We start from the raw sequence: 24128 nt of genomic DNA, 5'->3' as shown, positions 1-24128 counted from the left end.
CCGCCGGCCCCGCCTCCCTCTCAGCGGAGCAGCCTATCCAGGGAGCGCATCGACGAACTACAAATCCCAACGCGCTCTGCGTTTCCCAATGGGCAGACGGCCGGTGCAGGGGGCCGCACAGCCTTCTGGAACTTGCAGTTTCCCGAGCGTTCCATTGTGTCGGTGCCTGCGATGTCTAGGGAGCCCAATAAAAGGACTTGTGTGTTTTGTTTGTGTGTGTGTGTGTACTTTTGTCCGCTATCTTTCACTAGACGTTAAGTGCGCACTGTCGTACTCAAGTAGTGCCAGCAGGAGAGACGGAGAATGTTGACTTGCTCGTTCTGTGTCGGAGTAAAAAAATGAAGGAAAAAAATATGAGACCCTCAGAGTTTAAAAACAAGACCAAAATAAATAGATTCAACCAGACGCTTTGCATTTTAAATGCCTGCAGTAACTTAAGGGCTTCTTCACTGAAGAGCTAAGTGAGGTTTGCAATAACAGAGCCCACGTTTGGTTTTCTCCGAGCTTGCATCGGTTGTTTGCTTCATGCCTGAATGAAAGAATTGCTGCTGCAAAGGAAAATAAAGTCCAGCGCTTCTCGAGCAGCAAGGGGGATTCGTGCAAGGCACGAGACCATGCACTGCAGAACTGGCTAGCCAGGTCTCCTCGGAGACCAGGGCAGGAAACTAAGAATGAAATCGAGATGTCTAGCCTATTTTATTTGCAGAGAGCGAAAGGGGACCCGAAGCCAATGGGCAACTCGCCCATTCTTAGGAGCTGCTGACTTCACCGATCAATAATTTGCGTTTTGACTATTAAGAGCAGCGGTTCCTGGGGGGAGGGGCTAGCCTGCTGGCAGACGCAACTGGCAACGGTTCTCCTGAGCCTCCTCCCCATCCCCCACTATCTTGGCCCACTTTTTCCCTCTCGATCCTCGGACTGGACATCCAGAATCAAGTGGGCAAGCAACTCGGGCTCGAGAACAGCTCCCGCACCCTTCTACGTGACCTGCACCTTTAAACTTACTCCATCCTAACCGGACCCCGGAGGCACCACCCACATCCGTCTAACATCACTTCCTTCAGGGTTAGGGAAAAAAATCTGGGGACGCTAGGGGTAGGACTGAACCACACTTGGGGAACGCGCGGACCTTCTGCCGGGACTACGGCCCTGCGTCTGCTCAGCCTGGTGGCCCCGCGCACCTACCACCATGGAGCTGCGGCCTCGTCTTGGGGCCACCTGTTTGCTTGGCTTCAGTTTCCTGCTGCTCATCACTTCCTCTGATGGACATAAAGGGCTTGGAAAGGGTCAGACCGCGTTCTTATCTTAATCTTTACTCGCTCTGGGTTCCAGCCCAGTATAACCCTCTTCTTGCCCTAACACTGTTCCCTCCTGTTCTGTCTTCTTAGGTTACGCCAGATTTCTTTTTTATCCCCCTAGCTGCTCTTGGCGTTTGAGGAAGATTTCTTGGGGTTAGGGAGTAGCAGGGTCTGGGGAATGTTGAGGTGGGGAAGTTGTGCTTGAGGCCTTCACAAGTTCTTGGGTTGGGGGTAGGAGTGGTCCTTAAATCAGGAAAAGCATGTTTGAGAGTCCAAGATAGTGCACAACATTCGGCCGGTCCCCAGGAACCTTCACCTTTCCTCCTGGGAGAAATAGCACCTTTGGGAGTTTAGAGATGTAGAAATATTTATCCTGAGTCTAAAGATTCCCCTTCTCTTCCTTGAAGGGCTAGGTTACTGCCACCTGTCTCCTGGGGGGTGGGGGGTGGGGGAGCAGCACCTGCATCTATGGAGTTGTGACTAGTGCATAAAGATGAGCAAGGTGAAGCATAGAAGGTCTGATGTTAGAGGATCACCAACAATTGTCCCTGGTGCAGTTTAGTCAGTGTGCCTGAAGAAACTGAACTCTTTGAATTGTGGAAACAGAATGGAGGATAGAAGGTGTGGTCCCCAATTCCATTTCATTACCTGCATCTTCATTTGAATTCAGGGCTTATGCTTTTCGAAGTGAATGAGTGGTAGCATGGATTTCCCTTCCCTTCTATTGTTAGGTGGATGATTCTGTTTTTTTAAAATTATTTTCTCTTACCCTCTCTATTGGCACATTTATTGATGGGTGAGTTTGGGTGGACATTCAGGCACTTTGCTAGGCACTTGCAGTGAACTCTGCTGACAAAGTTCCTGCTCACATGGTGCTTATATTCAAATCAGAGAGAGCAGACACATTGAACAGTTGAATAAAAGGCATAAGTGCTGGGGAAAAAATGAAACCCATGGAGTAGAAAGACTGGGGAGGATGAATGAGTTAGCAGCAGTTGACTTAGAAATATCACTGACAGCTTCTCTGAGAGGTGATGTGTGTGGGTTTCCTTCACAGTGATCAAACTGCAAGATGAATCCCATTTTAAAACAGATTAGTGTAAAAATGTAAGTACTGAGGGAGACCGAAGAGTATAGGATTAGGAATGTGGGTGTAGTTCTGAGTTTTATTTTACTTTGCCATTGATCAGCTATGTGGACTCAGATAAGTGGCTAAATTTCTCAAAGCTCAGTTCCTCATCTGCAAAATGGGCATATTTACAACTTTCAGGCACTCAACAAATAAAATTGTGTTCCAATGATTGTGTTAGGTGTAGGTAATACCTTGGAGTCACATATTCAGTATATTTATTCCTTGTTAGACATTAAACTCTGTGTGGTTGTTTCAGTTACTGTTGTGGAATAATGAACCACCTCAAAATTTAGTGGCCCAAAAAATCATTTCATTATGCTCAGGATACTGTGGGACAGGGATTCAAACAAGACACAGGGGGAAGGTATGACTCTTGGTTCCATGATGCCTGGGCCCCAGCTGAACTGGTTACTTCTTTGTGTAGTCTTTTTTCATGTTCTCATGTGGACTTTCTCGTAGTTTGGCTTGTGAATTCCAAGAACTAGGGCCTCAAGAGAACAAAGTGGAAATGTGTAGCATTTTTATCATCTACCGTTACAAGTCATACCTTATCACTTCCATTGTATTCTACATGGGTGTGTTCAAGAGAAAGGGACATTAACCTGCTCTCCACCTCCCGGTGGGAGGAGGAATGTTGTCACATTGTAAGAAGAGAGTCTAGAATGGGAGATACTGTTGCAGCCATCTTTGGAAAGTATAGTCTGCCCCAGTAAGTCAGGACCAAATATTTGGTCTTATTCATGCTCAGGAATATTTGTTTTTTTTCTCCTTATAGTCTATAGATGACAAGACAAATAAGCAGGCAATTTTATGACAGTGTGATATATATACACTGTGAGCAGGTAAATACCACATACCTATAGGAGCATGTAGGAGGGCAACTTGGGGCAGGGAGGGACAGGGAGACAGGGACTGTTGTAAGGATTGAATGAAAAAAGCATTTAATGTTGTATGACAAATGTAGAAAGTATTTAATGTTTATTGTGATATCCTCCCAAGGAAGAATATTTAATTATTTTGGAAAGGAATGAATACTATTTTAAACTTTTATGGATATCTTGGGTATGGATTCTTGCAATATAGCCTCTAGCCCAACCCACCCAAAAGTGCTACCTGAAGCAGTGATTCCTGAAAATCTTGATGAGTATAATTTCTTTCCAGATGTTTTAAGTAGGTCTGGCTCTTATCAGATAATGGCCTGGTGGTTTGCAGAGAGGAGAGACTATATCACCCTATTACATAGGAACTAGGAGGCCTGAGTTTTAATCCTGGTCAAGCCATGTAGTACATTTTCTGTATATTCCCTGGGGATGATTTATTTATTTATTTATTTTTAATTTATTTATTTGTTTGTTCGTTTGTTTCGTTTATACATGCACTGGGTACAGTCAGAAGCGCGGGAGGGTGAGAGAATTCACCAGAGCCAGAGCGGGGAGCAGAGCAGGCAGAAGGACCGAAGTACACTGCTGAGGGGAGCAGCGGGCGGCAGGAGAGGTCTGCGCCCATGTGGGACCCTCCTCTGGTGGCCGGGGAGCAGCCGGGAATCGAACCGGCGCTGCAGAGGCTGCGGGCAGCTTCGCAACCCAGCGCTCAACCGCTGCGCCACCAGGGAGGCCCGGGATGATTTATTAAGTGAGATGGTTGGACTAAAAATGAAAACTAAGAGCCCTTCAAGATGTACCATTCCAGAGTTCTAAAGTAATTTTGTTCTCTGGAGGCTAAAACTTTGGATTATGTCACCTGTAGGGAGAAATGTAATGACTTGCATTTACTGTACATTTACTTTATTCCAGATGCTCTTCATATTTTGCATAAATTGAGTGGTTTAATCCTCACAATAATGAGGATAATGATAATTATTTTGGGGCCAGTTCATGAACTGTCCTGAAACAGATATGTTATCAAGACTCTGGAATAAGAATTTGGCACTGCACACACAAAGTTTTTACATTCCACACTGTGTTCTGTTCATATTCATGACAACCCTGTAGAGTATTTTCGTTAGCCATATTTTGCATTTGTGAAAATAGTATGTGGCGGAACTAGATTTCCAACCCAGATCTGTTTGACTAAAGACAGACTTTATTTCGCCACTGTGTTATTCTACCTCTCAGGTACAGTGTTCTTTGTTTTAGAGGCTTGGCTGCCAGCTCTGACACTTGACCTTTTATTTTGTCAGTTGAATGGACATAATACTTTTTTGATGTCCATAGCTTACACTTATAAAAACAATTTCAGGATGAAGGGCTTGGGAATTCTCATGTAAATGCCGTGTTTAGACATGGTCACTTTGCTTTCTTTTAATCATATTTTTAAGGAAGGCGCTGTTGACGTGGAAGCCTACAGCTCACTGCAAATACCTGGCATAAATTAAGTGACTGTGCAAGTGACTTTTTAGGAAATTGGACTATTTTCGATTCCACGTTGTGGAATGTTCCACGTTGGCAAGGGTGTGGATGTGGGTAGTGCCAGGAGTAGGTGATTCTGGTAACAAGTTAAACACTGTACCTTTTTAATGTTCCTTTTGAAAGGAAGAAAAAAAAAAAAGAAGCAGTAAGAAGTAGAGAGTGGGGCCTCCCCTGGTGGCTCAGGCGGTTGAGCACAGAGCTGTGAAACTGTCTGCAGCCTCTGTAGCACCAGTTAGATCCCGGTGGGCCTGCGAGGGTCCCACATGGCGTGGCAGACCTCTCCTGTCTCGCCCGCTGCTCCCCTCAGCAGTGTGTTTCGTCAGTCTGTCTGTTCTGTTCCCCTCTCTATCTCTGGTGAATCCTCTCACCCTCCCACAAATTGGGCCTATACCCCAGTTCTTGTATAAATAAATAAATCTTAAAGAAAAAAAATAGAGAGAGTGGTTAAACTATAGACTCTAGATCACCACCACTTAGGTTCTAATCCCAAGTCTGCCACTTGGCAGTTTAACTTCAGACAAACTATTTAACTTCACCTTCCATATCATGTAATGGGATTAATTAGCATTTCTACCTCATAAGCTTATTGTGAGGATTAAATAAGTTTATATATGTAAAAGCATGAAAAACAGTACCTGACATAAAATAAATAACATGACAGTCATTAACAGTTTGGTTAACACTTTTTATGATAATGGTGATTATATAAACACTGAAAAATGATGGTAGTGGTTATTATTATGTACTTTTTAAAAAGATTTATTTATTTATGCATACAAGAGCTGGGGTATAGGCCAGAGATATGGCAGAACTGGCAGATCCACTGAAATACACTGCTGAGGGGAGCAATGGGGGAGACATGAGAGGTCTGCTGGGCCTTGTGGATTAGCTCCCTGGATGGGGATTGAACTGGTGCTGCAGTGACTGACATAGCTTCATAGTGCTTCACAGTGAGACTTTATACCTTGGGCCACTAGGGAGGCCCTTATTATTATGTACTTTTAAATATAAGTTTTCAAAGAAATGTGAATTGTTTCAAATTACACTTTTTTAAAAGATTTATTTATTTATGCATACAGGAACTGCGGTACAGGCCAGAGGTGTGGAGGGGTGAGAGGATTCACTAGAGACAGAGTAGGGAACAGAATAGGCAAATCTACTGAAATACATTGCTGAGGGGAGCAGGGGCAAGACAGGAGAGGCCTGCTGCGCCATGTGGGTCACCTCCCTGACCTGGGATCGAACTCATACTGCAGTGGCTGTGGATAGCCTCATAGTGCTATGTCTTAACCCTTTGCGCCACCAGGGAGGCCCCTCAAATTACACTTTTGGATGTACTGTTAGACATAATACAGTAGAACAACTAGGGAAATGTTGGGGTACTGGAAAAGTACCCTAGAAATCAGGAGACCTAAATTCTGGTTGTGGCTTCCTTTGTGCTCTTGGATAACCTCTTGCCTTTTCTAGGCCTTGATAACGTGAGAGGGTTGCATTAATTGGTCTCTAAGTTTCTGCTATCCAACACAGTAGTTTCATATTACTCTTAAATTTTAAGTTAATTAAAATTAAATAAAATTGAAAATCCAGCTCCTCAGTTGCATTAGCCACATTTTAAATACTCAGGAGTGACATGTGGCTAATGACTAACATATTAAACAGTGCAGGTATGGAACATTTACATAATTGCAGAAAGTTCTATTGAACACTACTGCACTGGGGTTTCTTATAACAACATACAATGACAGTAAGCTTTGTCACCTAGCTTCTGACATTTATTTAGGTATGTATTTTGTAATCATTTTACTTGGACTTTTGTGAGTTCTTCTGTTTTAGGTGCTTTTGTAAACAACATAGTGTGCGTGTGTTTGTGTGTGTATGTGTGTGTATATAAGACAGGCCCACCCTAGTGACCTCAGTTTAACTTAATTACCTCTTTTAAGAGTCTTTGTCCCAAAACAGTCATTTTCAGAGTTACGGGGAGTTAGATCTTTAACGTATGAATTTGGGGGATGGGGAGAGAGCTACAATTTCTTTTTTCTTTTTAAAGATTTATTTATTTATGCATGCAAGAGCTGGGGTACAGCCAGAGATGCAGGGAGTGAGGGGATTCACCAGAGACAGAGTGGGGAACAGAACAGGCAGATCTACTGAAATACACTGCTGAAGGGAGCAGCAGGCTAGTCAGGAGAGGTCTGCCTTGCCATGTGGATTGCTCCCTGACTGGCCAGGGATTGAGCTCATGCTGCAGAGGCTGCAGTTTGCTTCATAGTGTGGTGCTTAACCCCTGTGCCACCAGAGGCCCAGAGAGCTACAATTTCTTAGCCCATAAAACATATATTCACTCTTAGAAAATTATACAGAATAGTTTCACTGGCATAAAAACTGTGTTCCACCTACTCATTTCTCCCTTCCCCATGAATCCCTAGCAACCACTGATCTTTTTACTATCTGTTCCAGCACGCCTTATAGTGGACTCATCTGTAGCTTTTCAGATTGGCTTCTTTTGCTTAGCTTATATGCATTTAAGGTTCCTCTACATCTTTTGTGGCTTAATAGCTCATTTTTTTTCACTCTTGGATAGCCATTGATTTTGTATTTTTTTTTTAAAGATTTATTTATTTATTTATACAAGCACTGGGTACAGTCAGAAGCGTGGGAGGGTGAGAGAATTCACCAGAGCCAGAGGGGAGAGCAGAGCAGGCAGACTGACAAAGTACACAACTGAGGGGAGCAGCGGGCGGCAGGAGAGGTCTGGGACCCTCGCTGGCAGCCGGGGTGGAACCGGCGCTGCAGAGGCTGCGGGCAGCTTCGCAACCCAGCGCTCAACCGCTGCGCCACCGGGGAGGCCCTGATTTTGTATTTTAATAGCAGTATTTTTTAATTTCTGAAAGTTCTATTTGGTGTCTTTACACATTTATCTATTTTAGACCTGTTGTATTTCTGTTTTTGTCATCCCATGAGTGATTTTTTTTAAACATTCATACATAGTTATTTTTATATCCTGTGACTGATAATCCTTTTTTTTTCTTTTGACTGATAATTCTTTTTTTTTTTTTTAAGATTTATTTATTTATTTATACATGCACTGGGTACAGTCAGAAGCGCGGGGGAGGGTGAGAGAATTCACCAGAGCCAGAGCGGGGAGCAGAGCAGGCAGAAGGACCGAAGTATACTGCTGAGGGGAGCAGGGGGCGGCAGGAGAGGTCTGCGTGCCATGTGGGACCCTCCTCCGGTGGCCGGGGAGCAGCCGGGGATCGAACTGGCGCCGCCGAGGCTGCGGGCAGCTTCACAACCCAGCGCTCAACCACTGCGCCACCAGGGGAAGCCCGTGACTGATAATTCTAATGCTGAAATTCTTAAGGATCTAAATCAGCTTTTGCTGATTCTTTTTTATAATTTGTTTACTTATATGTTTAGTGGTGAACTATTGTGAGCTGATAATGGTTCTTTATTATTGGCTATTTGGAGGCCTAAAGTAGGGAATGCTTTTCCCCCGGGAAGATTTAGCTTTTGGTCATCTGCAAAGGAGAGGGGACTACCAACTGGAATTCTAGTCTCCATAATAGAGATTTTCTTTCAGATCAGCCTTACCTTTATGCTTGTTGCTCATTTTTCCTCCTTGGTGTGTGTGTGTGTGTGTGTGTGTGTGTGTGTGCGTGCGTGTGTGTATTACTATGAGTCCAGCATTAGTGTGTTTTTTTTTTTTTTTTTTTTTTTTTTTTTTTTAAGATTTTATTTATTTATTTGTTTATTTATTATTTTTTATTTATTTATGTAAGCACTGGATACAGTCAGAAGCGCGGGAGGGCGAGAGAATTCACCAGAGCCAGAGCGGGGAGCAGAGCAGGCAGAAGGACTGAAATACACTGCTGAGGGGAGCAGCGGGCGGCAGGAGAGGTCTGCGCGCCATGTGGGACCCTCCTCCGGTGGCCGGGGAGCAGCCGGGGATCGAACCTGCGCTGCAGAGGCTGCGGGCAGCTTCGCAAGCCAGCGCTCAACTGCTGCGCCACCAGGGAGGCCCCGCATTAGTGTTTTTTTTAAGTCGGAAGGGTAATGTGCCAATGTGGTAACAAGGTTTAAGGGAGACACACCTCACACAGCCGCGTGAACACCCAATCATCATGCTTATGAGCCAGAAAAGGATCTAGACAATTTTGAAAGCATTAGACAATTTTATCTAGGACTTCACTGTTTTGTAGGTGGATGCCACTGTTTAGAAGACATCCCTCCCCCACCTCCCCCACCCCTCCCAAAGCAGGATTCAGTTGTCTGAATTTAGATGCTGTCAGGTAGAATGATGTTGATCACATTAGGCATCTTTCTGGGCATCCTTCCAATTTCACTCTCACTTAATCATCTACTCCTCAGGATTAGACTTTGGGCCCCAGTCACATTTTCTCTTGGCAAGCAGCCCATGCTGTTGGGAATGAAAAGTGATGATGCTTAATTTGGATACTGCTTCCTTATGCTAATCTGGATGAGCTGTTTATTTCCCTGTGGTAACACTGATGGAAATTAGGTTTTGATTTATTTTTGGGAAATAAAGGCCTGGAAGTAATATAGTAACCAGTCATAAAATCGAAGTTTAAATCCCAGGTTGGCCATTTACCTGCTGTGTGACCTGGTAACTTCTCTGAACCCCAGAAGTCTCAACTGTAAAGAATAACAAAATCTGCTGATCATTTATAATATGCTAAGCACTGTGCTATTACATATATTTACATAAACACGCATTTCTTATTTAATATTCAGTAACAGTCTTACAAGATATAGCTATTCTTATACCTATTTTGATAATGAGCAAATGGAAATATAGAGAGGTTAAATAAAAGGGGGGTTTTGTTACGGCTAAATTGAAATGAGGTAATATATGTGGCATGGGGGCACATATAAGGTGGTCAGTAAATAACAGCCAGAATTATTATCATCAGTAACATTTCCCAGATATAAAATTAATTCATTATGTGATATATCTTAAGTAAGATATGTTTAGTCCATAAATATTTTAAGGAGCACTTAGTGTGGCATGGAAAATACTAAGTACTAGGGAAACAAGAGGGTATAGACAGATAGGATCCCAGCTTGTAGCGACTTACCTTAGTGTGAGGGAGACAGACACATACACATTTACAATTCAACTTGGGAAGTTCAGTGATGGGGCAAGAATTGGGTTCTTTGAGATTCAGAGATTTACCAGGAGAAATGCCCTGAAGAATGAATTGGATGTGCAGGTGGGAAGGACAGGGCAGGGGAAGCAGTGACTATGAAGGCTGGAGGGGAGAGAATGCATGGTGTATTTAAGCTAGTGAAAGTATTTTGTGTGCAGTATTTTATGAAAAGTATACAGGTGACATATTTTGGAAGGCTTTGTAAGTCCTTCTCTGAGTTTGACCTTTCTTTTTTAAGGCATTGGAAAGCCTCTGAAAGGTTTTTGCCCAGCAGAGATGTGATTTTAAAAGATCACTCTGGCTGAAGTGTGGGGAATAAAACAAGAATAGATTTAAATACATTATCACATCTACTCCTTACACCAAGGCTTGAACGTAGGTATTTTTTCTTAATTTTATAGGTTAAGAAATTGGGAAATGGGGAGCTCACTTCATTCACAAAATTTCCTGCATTTAATAGAAAGTGGGAGTTGGCATCCCACACCCATGTCTCTCTGACTCTAAAGCTGTATTTTTGATTACCTCCAATAACTAATGATTTGTTAAGACCTGCTTTTTGTTTACTCTGGAAATATCTGATTCATTCTGACAGTATTATTTGCATACTCCGTTAGATTACAAACACAAGATTTAATTTGCTCTCCTTAAAAACTATGACTTAGGCAATGTCATCTCCATTTTACCAGGCATGAAAACCAAGACTTGTGGCATTGGGATATCCTTGTTTCCATATACCTAGAAGACTTGAACACCATGCACTTGACAGAGGAAAGTCTTTTCATGGGTTTCTTGTGAACATGCCACATTTTTTATTTTTAGATCTTTGCCCTCCGTTCATGTGTGAATGTTTATAAGACTCTTTCCTTCCAGGTTTTGGAGACCACATTCATTGGAGAACACTGGAAGATGGGAAGAGAGAAGCAGCTGCCAGGTAAAGACATAGTTTAGGGTTATTTGTGGTGATAAAACATTTTTTTTTGTTGGTTTTTTTTTTTTTTTTTTTTTTTTTTTTTTTTTTTTATACATGCACTGGGTACAGTCAGAAGCACGGGAGGGTGAGAGAATTCACCAGAGCCAGAGCAGGGAGCAGAGCAGGCAGAAGGACCGAAGTACATTGCTGAGGGGAGCAGCGGGCGGCAGGAGAGGTCTGCGCGCCATGCGGGACCCTCCTCCGGTGGCCGGGGAGCAGCCGGGGATCAAACTGGCGCTGCAGAGGCCGCGGGCAGCCCCACAACCCAGCGCCCAACCGCTGCGCCACCGGGGAGGCCCGATAAAACATTTTTTAGCCATCAGTGTAGTATTGATTTCAGATGAAGGGTTATTTCAAGACTGAGCAAGAACTGAGAAAAAATTGTCTAATGTTATAGCAGTAATATTAGCTAGCATTAAGCACTTACTATGTACCAGACATTGAATTAAGTGAGTTAACTCATTTAATTCTCACAACTCTTTTGCAGTGGGTACTGTTCTACTAATTTCATTTTAGCGATGAGGAAACTAAGGTACAGAGAAGTTAAGTAACTTGCCAACGACTGCAGAGCTAGCAAGTGACTAAGCCAAGATTTGGTACTCTGTCTTAAGAGACTGTACTCAACTAGTAAACCAAACTGCCTAATGATCTCAAGTTTAATAACCTCAAGTTCTAAGTAGGTTTAGTCTATGCACAGTCAACTCAAATACAAAGAAGGAAAAGACCGAGCCTGAGGGAGGGAAGTAAACAGGACTCTGGGTGCTTTCCATGCATTAATTTATTTACTCCTCACAATCTAAGAGTTTGGTGCAGACTGTGAAATAAGAACTGTTACTATTTTACAGAAGAGGTAACAGATATGGAATGGGTAAAAATTTTGCCAATAGTTTATATAGCTAGTTAAGTGGCAGAACCAAGACATGAATGTTCTCTACTATATTGTACTGGAGGGATACAAAGACCCAATATATGTGCACCTACTCTACATGCACACACTTGCACAGAAATAGATTTCTGCCCCTACTAAACTATAGTGCTTGCTTTTACTATAACAGAACCTATGTTTTTATGGCTCTGAGTCTCACACCTGCCAGGAATAAGGTCAAATTCAGGAAATAAAATATGTCCAGTTAATTTTGAATTTCAGGTAAACAATAAGTAATTTCAAATGTGTCCCATACAATATTTGGGACATACTTATATCAAAAACTTTTTCGTTGATGTTTATCTGAAATTCAGATTTAACTGGGCATCCTGTCTTTTATCAGCCAACCGACCCAGGAGGAAAATTCCTATTAGTTTTTTTTTTTTTTTTTAGAGGCATGTTTTTATTTATTTGTTTATTTGTTTGTTTTGTTTATTTGTACATGGCGCGGGAGGGTGAGAGAATTCACCAGAGCCAGAGTGGGGAGCAGAGCAGGCAGAAGGACCGAAGTACACTGCTGAGGGGAGCAGCGGGCGGCAGGAGAGGTCTGCACGCCATGTGGGACCTTCCTCCGGTGGTCGGGGAGCAGCCGGGGATTGAACTGGCGCTGCAGGGGCTGCGGGCAGCTTCGCAACCCAGCGCTCAACCGCTGCGCCACTGGGGAGGCCCTCCTATTAGTTTTTTAAAGTTCTAAATCAAATGACTATTCCTGGAGAAAGTCATCAGCCATTTTTTTCTAGGTAATTTCTTTTTCTGGTCTGTATTTTTATAACCCGACTTAGAATTATCCATCATAGTACTTGTTATTCTCCTTGTAGATGCCTGACTCTTCCCATTCAGATCTTTAATTTACTATGGGGGAACCGTTCTACTTTCCTCTCTGAATCCCCCAGCCATGGCGATGGTGAACGATTGAAATGGTTATTGAATAAACAGCTACTGTGTGTAAGGAATGAAGAAGAACTAGCATTTGTGAATTGCCTTCTGGGTTCTAAATATATGGCATTATTGTGTTGCAGTATATAATGCTCATTAAGCCCCATTACAAAAGGATGGGCATAGTCTTTGGTCCCAGGGCCATCACTTTCTTCTGCGCCTTTAACATCTGATTTAAATAACAAGTCTTTCTAGTCTCCTTTCTTGGAGAGCAGAAGCTGGGTTTGGTTGGCATAGAGCTGTTTCTATAGCTACAGGAGGACCTCTGAGAGGCTGAGGAGGCCGGAAGTGTCGTGTGCGCTTCCGGCTTGCGTCGGCTAGTCCGACAGCCCGGAAGTTGACGCGGCGCGTTTGCGCATGGCCGCGCGCGGGGGCGATGCCGCTGGTTGTGTTCTGTGGGTTGCCGCGCTGTGGCAAGAGCCGGCGGGCCGCGTTGCTCCGTGGGGCGCTGGCGGCCGAGGGCCACACGGTGCACGTGGTGGACGACGCGTCGGTGCTGGGCGCGGAGGACCCTACGGTGTACGGCGATTCGGCCCGTGAGAAGGCGCTGCGCGGCGCCCTGCGAGCCGCGGTGGAGCGGCGCCTGAGTCGCCACGACGTGGTCATCCTCGACTCGCTTAATTACATCAAGGGCTTCCGCTACGAGCTCTACTGTCTGGCGCGGGCAGCGCGCACCCCGCTGTGCCTGGTCTATTGCGTACAGCCGGGCCGTCCGGGCGGGGGACCTCGGGGGGTCGACACGGAGGAGGGTCGGACCCGTACCCCAAGTGTAAGTTGGACCCCGCGCTCAGAGAAGGGCGGGAGGATTCAGGCTGCCGGCGTCTGCGTTCTCGGGGAGCCGCGGGCTGTGGACTCTGCAGTAAATGGGAGCGCCCCGGCCAGCGTACCTACGGAGCTGGAACCGGAGGAAGCCGGGGCACCAGATCCTCCATCTCTCGTGCCTCCGGAATTGGAGAAATCTTCAAAGCATATGTCCAGTGCCCTTTACCCTCCGGAACTTCTGGAGGCTCTCATGCTGCGCTTTGAGGCTCCAGACTCTCGGAACCGCTGGGACCGGCCCCTGTTCACCTTGGTGGGCTTAGAGGAACCGTTACCCCTGGCAGAGATTCGCGCAGCCTTGTTTGAAAACCAGGCTCCCCCAGCCCATCAGTCTACCCAGTCTCAGCCCCTTGCCTCCAGCAGCTTTCTACACCAGTTGGATCAGGTTACCAGCCAGGTGTTGGCAGCACTGATGGAAGCGCAAAAAAGCGCCCTCCCTGGAGACTTACTTAAGCTGCCTGGCACTACTGAGCACCTTCCGTTTACCAGGCCCTTGACCATGGCAGAACTGAGTCGTCTTCGTCGCCAGTTTATTTCCTACACCAAAATGCATCCTAACAATGAGAACCTGCCTCAGCTGGCCAACATGTTTCTGCAGTATCTAAGCCAGAGCCTGCACTAACCGGAGGATGTAGGGAGAAAGCCATGGCTCCTATCTACACTGCTCTAATTTTTCTGGGAAGAATAGTTTGAAGGTTTGCAGAGGGTATTGATGTATGGTACTTGACCTATTGTGACTGATTCTGTCAGCCACATCAGAGATCTAGCTTGGAGGATCTTGGCAAATTTCTTGAAAGGACAGAGCTCAGTTTGTTTAGATTGGGTTCTGTTTGGGATATCACACACCACTGATTACCCCCATCTGAGTTGTGGGAGAGCAGACTGGATTGATGATTTGTTTTTAAAACAGTTGTGAGCAGAAACCGAAGATGACATCTGCTCTGACCCTTCTGTCATTTCACAGTTTTTTGGTACTGAATCCTTTTTTGCTAGTTTCTATGCTGGGACCCGGGGCCACAAATAAATCTTGTTTCTGTCTTTGCGAAGCAAATTTTGTTTCTAGTGGAAGTGAAAAACATAACCACTAGATTATTTTATCTAATAAAATCTTTTAGAAGAAGATTCTGCTGGAATGTCTTTTACTTGCTGTACCTCATGTTCTTCATGTAATTTCTGTAATTTACTAATATATTTTAGATCCGCTGTTATTTTTGTGCTTTCCACTGAAATAGACCTTTGGTAGTTTTAAGTGAGAGACTAGATGCATGGTCTATAACCTGGAGTGATATACACAACTCTAATTTGCATTCTGTATTTCAAAGCAAATATCACTTTAAATGGCTTCCATTTGTTCATTGATTTCATTAAATAGATGCTTGAATACTTGTGATTTTTCAAAGATGAATTAGATATAGTCTTTGCTCTGAAGCAATTAATAGTTTGATGTGAAATACAATTAAGTAAACATGATTACAGGATAACAGACTGGGGGGTTAAAGGATGATGGCTGAATGGCAGCCTAGAGGAGGAAAGGACTAACCAGCTTACGAGAAAAGGTGATTTGGGGAAGCCTTCACACATGGTTTAATATTTGAACTGTCACTAGAGCAGGAGCCAGCAAAGGGCCAAAAGATACCTTTTTTTAGGTTTTATGGGCCATAGGGCCTCTGCTGCAGCTTATGAACTGCCATTGTAGCATTAAAACAACCATAGATGGTAACTATACAAGTGGTTGTGAATGTTATAATAAAACTACACTGAGGGCCTCCCCGGTGGCGCAGCGGTTGAGCGCTGGGTTGCGAAGCTGCCCGCGGCCTCTGCGGCGCCGGTTCGATCCCCGGCTGCTCCCCGGCCACCGGAGGAGGGTCCCACATGGCGCGCAGACCTCTCCTGCCGCCCGCTGCTCCCCTCAGCAGTGTACTTCGGTCCTTCTGCCTGCTCTGCTCCCCGCTCTGGCTCTGGTGAATTCTCTCACCCTCCCGCGCTTCTGACTGTACCCAGTGCATGTATAAACAAAACAAACAAACAGACCAGCAAACAGGTAAATAAAGCATGCCTCTATACAAAAAAAAAAAAAAAAAAAAAAACTACACTGAAACATTAATTATATTTCATTTTAACATTTCATTAGATACAACTAATTTCATTACAACAAAATTTCATTAGATACAACAAATTTCATTAGATACAAATTTTAGCATTTATTTTTCAATTTAAGAATGTACAAAAATATATTTATCTCACAGCTCTCTAGAAGTAGGAATTGGACTGGGTTAGGTGTGCAGACCATAGTTTACTGACTCCTGCTCTAGAAGGTTGAATAGGAGTTTGCTAGATAGAAAGGAGGGAGCAAGATAATCTAAACTGCTTTGTAAGTGCACAGAGGTATTAAGAGGATGGGCTGTCTTGGTGATGTATTTCTTGCTCATCAGACTACCCGGAGCATCTTTTCCTTCTGATATATGAAAGAGGATTGGTGCTTGAAACAGGTGTGGACTAGGTAACCACTAAAACCTTTTCCACCCTAATTCTGTGACACTAAGTTGATTATTGGTTGAGTCGAATTTAAACCTAGGAATTTTGGATTGCCATTATAATTTGGAGTTGACTGTGGTGTTCAGAGAATTGTTTTGGAGTTACACTAATCAGTTAGCTAGTAAGTGGCAGAATCTGGATTCTAGGTGGCTGAGTTGTTAAACTCTTGGGAGTAAATTAGTGTCCTCATTTCTGTTATGAGATCATTAATATTATCTGCCTTAAGATTGTTGTGAGGACGTGTATGAGATAATACATGAAAAACACATAGCACACAAAATTATCTTTAGTATATTTGACTATTATGATTGTTACCTAGAACCAACTTCTCAACGAAGTTTGCCCTGCTCATTTGGTTTACAAGCTTTCACAGATAGTATTACAGGCACACATCCATGCTGGATTTATAGCAGGCCTATGATGAGGTGGCTTAATAATTCATTTGACACTAAATTGATTGACTCACATGTATCTTTGCTGTGTACCTGGCATTCCTTAATGCCATATAAATGTTTGCTATCAATAATATTCTATGTGCCAGATCTAGGGGATATAGAGACAGGAGTTCCTTCCCTTGAGAATCTGCATATCTTTTGAGGGGAGATGGGTAAATAATAGATTTAGATTTGTTTAATGTGGGAAGTGCAGTGATAACTACCATATAGTGCATGGTGGTTAAATGGTAGAGAAAGCCAATGGCTGTTTACATAGGACACTCCTACAAGTTGGCATTTGAACTTTGAGAACTTAATGAGAACTTAAAAATGTTATCTGGGGAAGATTGGCTCAGGTAGATTACATTCATTATTTTTATTTTTATTTATTTATTTTTTTAAGATTTATTTATGCATCCAAGAACTAGGGTATAGGCCAGAGGGGTGGGGGGGGGCAGGTGAGAGGATTCACCAGAAACAGTGGGGAACAGCAAAGGCAGATTGACCGAAATACACTGCTGAGGGGAGCAGCGGGCGAGTCAGGAGAGGTCTGTTGCACCATGTGGGTCACCTCCCTGGCTGAGGATAGAACTGGTGCCACAGTGGCTACTGATAGTTTCATAGTGCTGAGACTTAACCCCTTGTGCCACCAGGGAGGCCCTATTCATTATTTAAAAAAACTTTTTCCTCTCTGATTATAAAGTATTATAGATAAATTGGAAAACAAATTATAGTAAAACCCATAGTCCCAATAACTGCTATTATGTTTCAGTGTGTTTGCTATTATGTTTCATTTTCTTTTCTCTATAGATTTGTATAATGCAAACCATAGATAATTTTGTATTCAGTTTTTTAATTTTAACATGATACCAATGAAAATTTTTCACTGACATTTTTGTACATTATTCTTTGTCTTCATAAACTAGTCATTTTACTAAATTTCAAGAAGTTGAATTGCTAGATTTTAATTTTTTTGTTTTGTTTTTAAGTGGATTGCCCTTGATGGTGATTATCCATAAATCCTGGTGTGGAGCTTGCAAAGGTAAGCTGATTTCTCAAATATTACGATTTAAAAATTAACAACATTGGGCCTCCCCTGTGGTGCAGTAGTTGAGCGCTGGGTTGCGAAGCTGCCCGCAGCCTCTGCAGTGCCAGTTCGATCCCCGGCCACCGGGTGAGGGTCCCACATGGCGTGCAGACCTCTCCTGCCACCCACTGCTCCCCTCAGAAGTGTACTTCGTCAGTCTGTCTGCTCTGCTCTCCCCTCTGGCTCTAGTGAATTCTCTCACCCTCCCGCACTTCTGACTTTACCCAGTGCTTGTATAAATAAATCTTAAAAAAAAAAAAAAATTAACAACACTAACTCTGTCTCAGAACTGCTGATTGCTTTAGGTAATACCAAAGAAATATATGATGTAAATTCCTTGCCCTTAACAAATTTGTAATTATATTTGCAAGGAATTTTTATAGGGAAGGTGAGGCAATTAAGATGTGGTAGTGTAGACTAAGTGCTAAAATTATCATATAGATAGTAAACTTAGAGGAAGCTGAAATTATGCATAGCAACATGAGAAGTGGTTGGAGAAGTCTTCCTGGAGGAGGTGGGAAGGAAATTAGAGCCCAAGGTTATCTAACTAGCATGTATTCTTCCTGCTGTACCACCTGCCACTTCCAGGTTTTGTCTTACTATGTCACACTTAATGAAATCCTAATTGGCAAGGAGCATAAAATTAGTGTAAATAGTAAGTGTAATAGTATAGTATTGTTACTCCATTGTTTATTCTTCAAAAGAAGTTACTGAAATGTGGCTATAAAAAGCAAATGGTAATAATTTTTTTATTTGTTAGCCATTACCTATGTTTTATAGGTGACATAAAAGCTTCAGAAAAATGAAGTAAATTACTCAAGATCATATAGTTATGTGAGTTAAGTATCAGAAGTAGGGTCAGAATTCAGGGTTTCTGATCTTCGGTGTTAAAAAGGTTCAGTTATATGAATCAACACAACAAGTTAAGGCGCAGATATGATAATGATGTTTTCTTATATTCCAAATCTTTTTTCCTCCCAGCTTTAAAGCCCAAATTTGCAGAATCTACAGAAATTTCAGAACTCGCCCATAATTTTGTAATGGTAAATCTTGAGGTAAGACTTTAATATTTTCTCCTTTCTGTTATGATTTTAAATCTTTGCTGTCTTAGAATTAGCATCTTGAATGATGTAAAATCATTTTGAGCAGGGATGGCTACTTGTATGTGTGTTTTTCTCTTCACCTTCAAGTTTTGTGTCAGATATGATAGCCATCCAGCATTCACTTGTGGGAGGAGGTAGGAGAAGAGAGATTGGATAATATGACTGTTAAGATCCTTTATATTTTGTCTATGATTATGACATATTTTACATCTTTGTGTAACTGAACTAAAGGTATAATCTCATGTGCAGGCCACAACTCCCTGTAAAATGTGTTGCAAATGAGTACCTACTCTGCTGGGCTTGTGTGTACTACCTTCTTATTTATGCCTTAGATATCATTTACATACTCCATGTAGATAACAGGCCTTGGAATTCTAAGTCATAATGTCAGACCTGAGAGTTGGAAGGGATTTTTAGCCCACTGGTGCAGTCCCAATTTTATAGAAAGCATCTCAGATCTGGCAGAGTTAGGTGATTAAATCAAGATCATAGAGCCTAGTAAGTGCTAAGAATAGGTACTATGACCTAGCTGTGCTGCCATTTAGGTTAGACTATTCAAAGCACTCAAGGCAAAATTATGTTACAGTTTGAAGACATGACCCCATTAAATTCCTAAAATGTGAACCACACCGTAAATGATAAAATTACTGTTGATTCCTCTGCATATGAACTTTTCATAAGTTTCTAAATTAGAGTCACTATTCAGTGTCAACAGAAATATCTTCTGTGAACATTCTCCAGCTTTAGAGGTTTCTTAAAAAGAAAGCTGATTGTGTGGTTGAATCTCTTTGAAGAACAACTCTACAATTGTAGCTAAAATGTCAGTGTGAATAATTCATGCTTTCAAGAATACTATGTGCAAGTGAGTGATGCAGATATTTAGATTCAGCAGTGAATAGAACAGACAAAATTCCCTGCTTTTATTGAAATTTCATATAGGGAATAAAATATGAGGAGACACACAAGTAAAATAAGTCAGATGGTGATAAAATAAATGCTGTGGCTAAAATTGAAGGATGGAGGGGGTTGTTTGCAATTTTTAATAGGTGGCTGGAAACGCTGACATTTGAGCAAAGATGTACAGCAAAGGGAGCCATGTGGATAATGGGGGATGCGGCCAGCAGAGAGGAGGAGCAAGGACAGAACTGTTAGGTACAGCATCAACAGATGAGTATGGTTGAAGAAGACAGAGCAAGGGACAGTCATGGAGCTAGAGGAGTATCTATCATTGTGGGACCTCTTGGGCCACTGTGGGGACCTGGGACTTCACCCTAGGGGAGTGGGAAAGCCTCTAGAAGGGTTTGAGGAAAGAGGAGGGACGATCTAACGTAAGATTTACACTTACTAGGATGAAGAGGAGCCGAAGGATGAGGATTTCAGCCCCGACGGGGGCTATATTCCCCGCATCCTCTTCCTGGGTGAGAGGAAGCTCTGGATCCATGATGCATGAGGAGAGTTGAGTGAACCAGCTGTGATTCCATCTAGTGAAACTATATGGGGGTAGCTAAAAAACAAAATGAACAAAATCAATTTTAAGAAAGAGTGGGGGCATTCTGAACACCGGAAACTCAAGTTTTGGGAATACTTTCTTAGTAACCGATTGCTTCTGTGAGCAGTATGTGAGTATTCATCATCCATTGCTCACTAGCAGTCATTCGTGTATCAGCTCTATGGCTTGTGCTTCAGGGAGGGAACCACAAATTCCACCTTGAAGACCACATTGGAGCTGAGGCAGTAGGATACTATAACCAGACAAATATCTTTCCACTAACAATTTTATAAAAGATATTTAACAACTACCTAATCTCTGCTCAGTATTCTGCTAGAGTCAATGGTGGAAAAACAAAAATATAGCATCCCACTCTCATCAAGTAGGAAGGGAAGATGCCAGGAAGAGGGAGCAGCATAGCCAAGGCATGGGGGAGTTGTGTTCGAGAACTACGAAGAATCCATTGTGATTGTAATATAAAACTCAAGGGCCGGGATGGTGAGATAATGAGCAGGTCTTGTTTCCCAGAAAGCCTTCTACCATATCATGTTTGAAGTTCCTCCCTGTGGTAATTACCATAACCCCTATGTTATTTTGTCCCTCATAGATCCCAGTGGCAAGGTGCGTCCTGAAATCATCAATGAGAATGGAAACCCCAGCTATAAATATTTCTACGTCAGTGCTGAGCAAGGTATGATTTTACTGAAAGAGTGTTTGCTCTGCTAGATTAACTAGGATGAATCACATGCAAGGATTATGATAGGAAACTCATTTCAACATTATAATTGGAGCATTTCCTGCATGATTAGCCTTTGACTAGATCTTGCATAGAATTTAGGAAAAAGATAAGACTGATCTCCTTCCCTGGGTATTTAAAATCATGTTGGAGAACTAATTGACCCACAGGAAACTGAAGAACTGAGCCTTACAGTCAATCACTTACCCATGGTCTCACAGTAAGTCCAAAGCCAGTCCTGTACTTATTTTTTCCACTGCGCTCATGCTACTCTTCCTATAAAAATTTAGAGGAAAGATAATACTGTTAGCCAAACAAGTTATGAGGTTCATAGATAATAGACTGTATAATTTAACTGAACCTGGAAGGATAAGAATTTGTCTCTGTGGACAGATGTGAGGAGGACATTTCAAGCTACAGAATCAAGGGAAGGAGGGAGGCTGTAGCTGAACATGGAGAATGTAAGGCTTGCTAGAGGAGATGATAACTGAACTGATTCCTGAAGGATGAGACCTAGCAAGCAAAAGAATGTGAAAAGCATATTCCAGGCAGAGAGAACATCAGCATAAATAGGTGAAGGAAGGGTGATTCATGAGTCTACTCATGCTCTTTTTTTCAAATTCATTTTTTATTATTTTTTAATTTTATATATTTTTACATCATTTTTCATTTTTGCACAATGCATGCATTTTCATCTTGGTTATAGTCCCCATACAATTCCCACCTCTCCTTGTTTTGATCCTATTTCCTTCTCCCCCTCTGTAGTGTCTCTGGTTTATAGTTGCTTGTTGATTTTGATTTTTACTTTATTATAATTAGTCTTTTTCCTGGTTCCTTATTTAGGTTTTCTAAATTCCTGCTATGAGTGAGACCATCTGCTATTTTTCTTTTTCTTTCTGGCTTATTTTGCTGAACATGATCCCTTCCAGCTCCATCCATGTTGCTGCAAGTTGCATACTTATGCTCTTTTGATCTCTAATCCTTTGACACAAATATTTTAGAGGCAGGGGTTGGAATTCATGTCATGTATTATCCCTGTTTTCCTTCTAAAGGTCCCCCTGCCACCTGTCAAAGGGGATTTTTTGCTCAGTTGCCATGTCCCCTATTGCCAGGCTTCTAGTTTGTTGACCACTTTATGCTTCACATCCTTGGTGTTCTTATTTCTCAGAATAGGAATAGAGATGTGGAGATTATTGTCTCCTTCCCATAGGTAAGGAGAATGTCATCTTCCTTAGCCAAATGCTGATTAGAGGTTAGATTCCCAACTCTTGACCCTTGATTCACCTTTCCTTTAGAATTTTATCCAAGTTACACTCATCTCCACACTGGCATCATTCCTAACAAATTAGTCCCAATGTGGACACGAGACCCTTGCCTGCATTCCCCCATGGTTCAGCTGACATGAAACTGGAAGGAACATTCAAACCTGGCTTTACTAAAGGTATAGGCAGAACAAAAGGGAAAAAAACTAACTATACTATCTGGCTTTTACAAGACTCTAAATTTGCTTTCTCAGATTCCCAGACTCTTACTCAACCTAGCTCCTGACTGTCCATTGTATAAGGAGCCCATATCAAAATATCTGCCTTTCTTAAAGTGTAAATCCATAAAAGAGATGTCCCAAGATGAACAGGAAACTTTATCTTCCATCACCTAAGGCCTTCCTTCCGGGTTTCTCTCTCTCTCTCTCTCTCTCTCTCTCTTTCTCTCTTCACTTGCAAACTTGGCTTCTTCTGTGTATGATTGATGGTAGAAATGACTACTTCTTGCAATAAAGACTGCCCCATCCCAGCACACATACACTCACATGGCAGTGTAACCTATTACCACCATAGGGAATGAAATGAATACAACTTTCATCTGAAAAATATAATGGGATGATGGGAAGTTATTTCCTAGTTCTTTAATGTTGGGGGAACATACATTCTCACTGGGGTTCAACCCTAATCCTCAAGGGTGAGCCCAAGTAACTGCTAACATTTTTATAGTTTTTCATAATTTATAAAGCACTTTTATGATCCATTCTCATTTAATTTTTATAATAATCCTGTGTGAAGTAACACTATCTTATTTCATAGATGAGGAAACAAATTCAAAGAGATAAATGCTTTCCAGGGCTAAAATCTAGAAACTAGAAATAGAGTTCAGTGCTCATCTCATTTATCTACCAAAATGTAAAAATCTATTTTGATTGTCAAATATTAAAGTTCTACTTCATACTTCCTTCCTAATCTTTATTTCAGTTGTTCAGGGGATGAAGGAAGCTCAGGAAAAGCTGACGGGAGATGCGTTCAGAGAGAAACATCTTCAAGATGAGTTGTAACCTGAATGTGTTGCTTCTCTCATCAAAATTAGCATTCTGGAAGGAAAGCCACAGGGGAGGGAATATTGAAAAATTGTTCAGAACAATAAAATCAACCAGGAAACATTGCTGCTGCCTGCTTGGGAAGGAGCTCTTTCACTGTGAAAGAGTTCTACAATCAGAAGCTGACCTCCATGTTTTTGGATCCACGAGAGTTTTGCAAATTTCCTTCTACTGGCCCCCTGACCTAAGTATATTTGTCTTTGAATGTAAAGAAAGATACCTTTTATCACAAAACTTGAGCCATTTGGAGATTTACTCCTGACACTTAAGTATTTGAATCATTTCCCATTTCTTCTTGCTATATTCATTTGGGTGGTGAAAGGAAATCAGTAGCATCTTTTCTACATTGTTAAATTTGCAGAAATAGCTTAGTATTTAAAACCACAAGCCCTAAATGTAAACCAGTAATTCTAGCCCCACCAAGGAAACCAGCCTTTTTCTTCACTTTTTCTCCTGGAAATAATCTTGGACTTCTTCCTGAATCCCTGAAAATCCCTTTCTCTTCTGCTTGGGCTTCCCTGTTTGCACGCATGCATCTGCAGGAACGGCTGTGTGCCTGGACTCAGCCCTCGCTGGAAGCATGCTTCCCTCTGTTAATGTTTGAGAAACTCAAACCTTCAGGTCCTAGAAGGAGCCATTTTTGTCAAGCTGTCAACTGTATTTTTGTATTGGGGTTAACAAAAGAAATAATTGTTCCATTAAACTTTAATAAAATTTTAAAAG

General features: G+C 42.3%; 2 protein-coding genes across 2 annotated transcripts; both read left to right on the top strand.

Annotated features, from left to right (window-relative positions):
* Nucleotides 1-1189: 1189 nt before the first annotated feature.
* TXNDC12 (thioredoxin domain containing 12) lies at nt 1190-23385 on the top strand (the record flags this gene model as incomplete). Its single annotated transcript, XM_084242762.1, has 7 exons — nt 1190-1286; nt 10877-10937; nt 17615-17667; nt 18694-18767; nt 20164-20233; nt 20912-20995; nt 23284-23385. The coding sequence occupies 7 exons, from the start codon at nt 1190-1192 to the stop codon at nt 23361-23363; spliced, it is 519 nt and encodes a 172-aa protein (XP_084098888.1). The 3' UTR covers nt 23364-23385.
* KTI12 (KTI12 chromatin associated homolog) lies at nt 13214-14278 on the top strand (the record flags this gene model as incomplete). The annotated part of the gene is made up of 1 exon (XM_084243609.1): nt 13214-14278. The coding sequence occupies one exon, from the start codon at nt 13214-13216 to the stop codon at nt 14276-14278; it is 1065 nt and encodes a 354-aa protein (XP_084099735.1).
* Nucleotides 23386-24128: the final 743 nt, after the last annotated feature.

This window comes from Talpa europaea, assembly GCF_964194135.1.
Source record: "Talpa europaea genome assembly, chromosome: 9".
Lineage (NCBI taxonomy): Eukaryota > Metazoa > Chordata > Mammalia > Eulipotyphla > Talpidae > Talpa > Talpa europaea.
The sequence above is the reverse complement of the archived record's forward strand: the minus strand, read 5'-3'. Positions and strand labels throughout refer to the sequence as shown.